Source organism: Perkinsus marinus (assembly GCF_000006405.1).
Source record: "Perkinsus marinus ATCC 50983 genomic scaffold scf_1104296959918, whole genome shotgun sequence".
Classification (NCBI taxonomy): domain Eukaryota; phylum Perkinsozoa; order Perkinsida; family Perkinsidae; genus Perkinsus; species Perkinsus marinus.
The window spans coordinates 1-1,839 of NW_003206256.1; the positions used below are offsets into that span (position 1 = coordinate 1).

Genomic DNA, 1,839 nt, shown 5'->3' on the forward strand with positions numbered 1-1,839 from the left:
AGGCATAATCTCAGAATAATTACTCAGCTGAATAAACCTTATTGGCTGGGCGGCTGACCATCTACACAGCACCACAGTTGGATTTATCCCTATAATCCAGCTACGCGAGTAACAAGCTTGCCCTCCGATTGCACCTACCCTGATTTTGGTCGATGTCACACATGTGAAGCTTGATAAGAACACATTGAGCTGTCAAGGATACATCAGAGATTCTAGGATATCTAACCTTTGCATTTGAACTCACAATCAACAGAATTGTCAGCATATCAGCAATCGGAATTCAGACACTGGAGAACCAACATGGGCTCATGCTAGTTGGTAAGAGAATCATTGTGGTGCGGCTTGCCCGCCCTCGCTCATCAATCTCGGAACCACTCAGATATCTCTGATGCACTGTCAATAGGTTTCGTATTGGGGTATAACGTCGATGCCTTCGTGATGTTACGACGCAACGTCTCCAACACAACTTGGACAGATGAACACTTATACACATTATCAAGACATCATGCAGTGGCCCGGATTGTATCAAATGCGCTCACCGGGCATTACAAAGCTTCATTAACCTAGATCGGCTACACAATCGGACTGAGAGTAGTCTCGGAATCGGTTGTCTCCACAGTAGTAGCAACAACCTCATCGGTCACAGCAGCTGTGCTGACCGGTAGAGGGGACGTGGGAGTAGTAGGCTCAACAGGAGCATCGATCGTAGTAGTGACAGCCGCAGTCTCAGTAGCGACCGGGTTGGTGGCATCAGAATCATCCTTGTCTCTACTGGGAGCTTCCCCGGCTGCCGTCGTGATGGTGACCTCGTCAGTCACAGGGGCTGCAGTAGTAGCAACAACCTCATCGGTCACAGCAGCTGTGCTGGCCGGTTGAGGGGTCGTGATAGTAGTAGTAGGCTCAACAGGAGCATCGATCGTAGTGGCAGTCGCAGTCTCAGTAGCGACCGGGGTGGTAGCATCAGAGTCATCCTTGTCTCTACCGGGAGCTTCCCCAGCTGCCGTGCTGATGGTCACTTCGCTAGTCACAGGAGGTGCAGTAGTGACAGCCACCTCATCGGTCACAGCAGCTGTACTGACCGGGAAAGAGGACGTTATAGTAGTAGTAGGCTCAACAGGAGCACCGATCGTAGTCGTGACAGTCGCAACCTCCGTAGCGACCTGGGTGGTAGCATCAGAGTCATCCTTGTCTCTACCGGGAGCCTCCCCAGCTGCCGTGCTGATGGTCACTTCGCCAGTCACAGGAGCTGCAGTAGTGACAGCCACCTCATCGGTCACAGCAGCTGTGCTGACCGGGAAAGGGGACGTTATAGTAGTAGTAGTAGGCTCAACAGGAGCACCGATCGTAGTCGTGACAGTCGCAACCTCCGTAGCGACCTGGGTGGTAGCATCAGAGTCATCCTTGTCTCTACCGGGAGCCTCCCCAGCTGCCGTGGTGATGGTGACCTCGCCAGTCACAGGAGGTGCAGTAGTGACAGCCACCTCATCGGTCACAGCAGCTGTGCTGACCGGGAAAGGGGACGTTATAGTAGTAGTAGGCTCAACAGGAGCACCGATCGTAGTCGTGACAGTTGCAGCCTCCGTAGCGACCTTGGTGGTAGCATCAGAGTCATCCTTGTCTCTACCGGGAGCTTCCCCAGCTGCCGTGCTGATGGTCACTTCGCCAGTCACAGGAGGTGCAGTAGTGACAGCCACCTCATCGGTCACCGCAGCTGTACTGGCCGCTACTGTGGCATCGACAGTAGCTTCAGAACCAGTCGTACTCGTCGCTCCGGGAGCTGCTGTCGTACCTTCTTCGCTTGTAGCGGCCTCAGTGACCTCATCCGTGACTGCAGCAGAG

General features: G+C 53.7%; 1 protein-coding gene across 1 annotated transcript; it reads right to left on the reverse strand.

Annotated features, from left to right (window-relative positions):
* Positions 1-572: 572 nt before the first annotated feature.
* Pmar_PMAR016212 (merozoite surface protein 2, putative) lies at positions 573-1,735 on the reverse strand (the record flags this gene model as incomplete). The annotated part of the gene is made up of 2 exons (XM_002772923.1): positions 573-1,620; positions 1,728-1,735. The coding sequence occupies 2 exons, from the start codon at positions 1,733-1,735 to the stop codon at positions 573-575; spliced, it is 1,056 nt and encodes a 351-aa protein (XP_002772969.1).
* Positions 1,736-1,839: the final 104 nt, after the last annotated feature.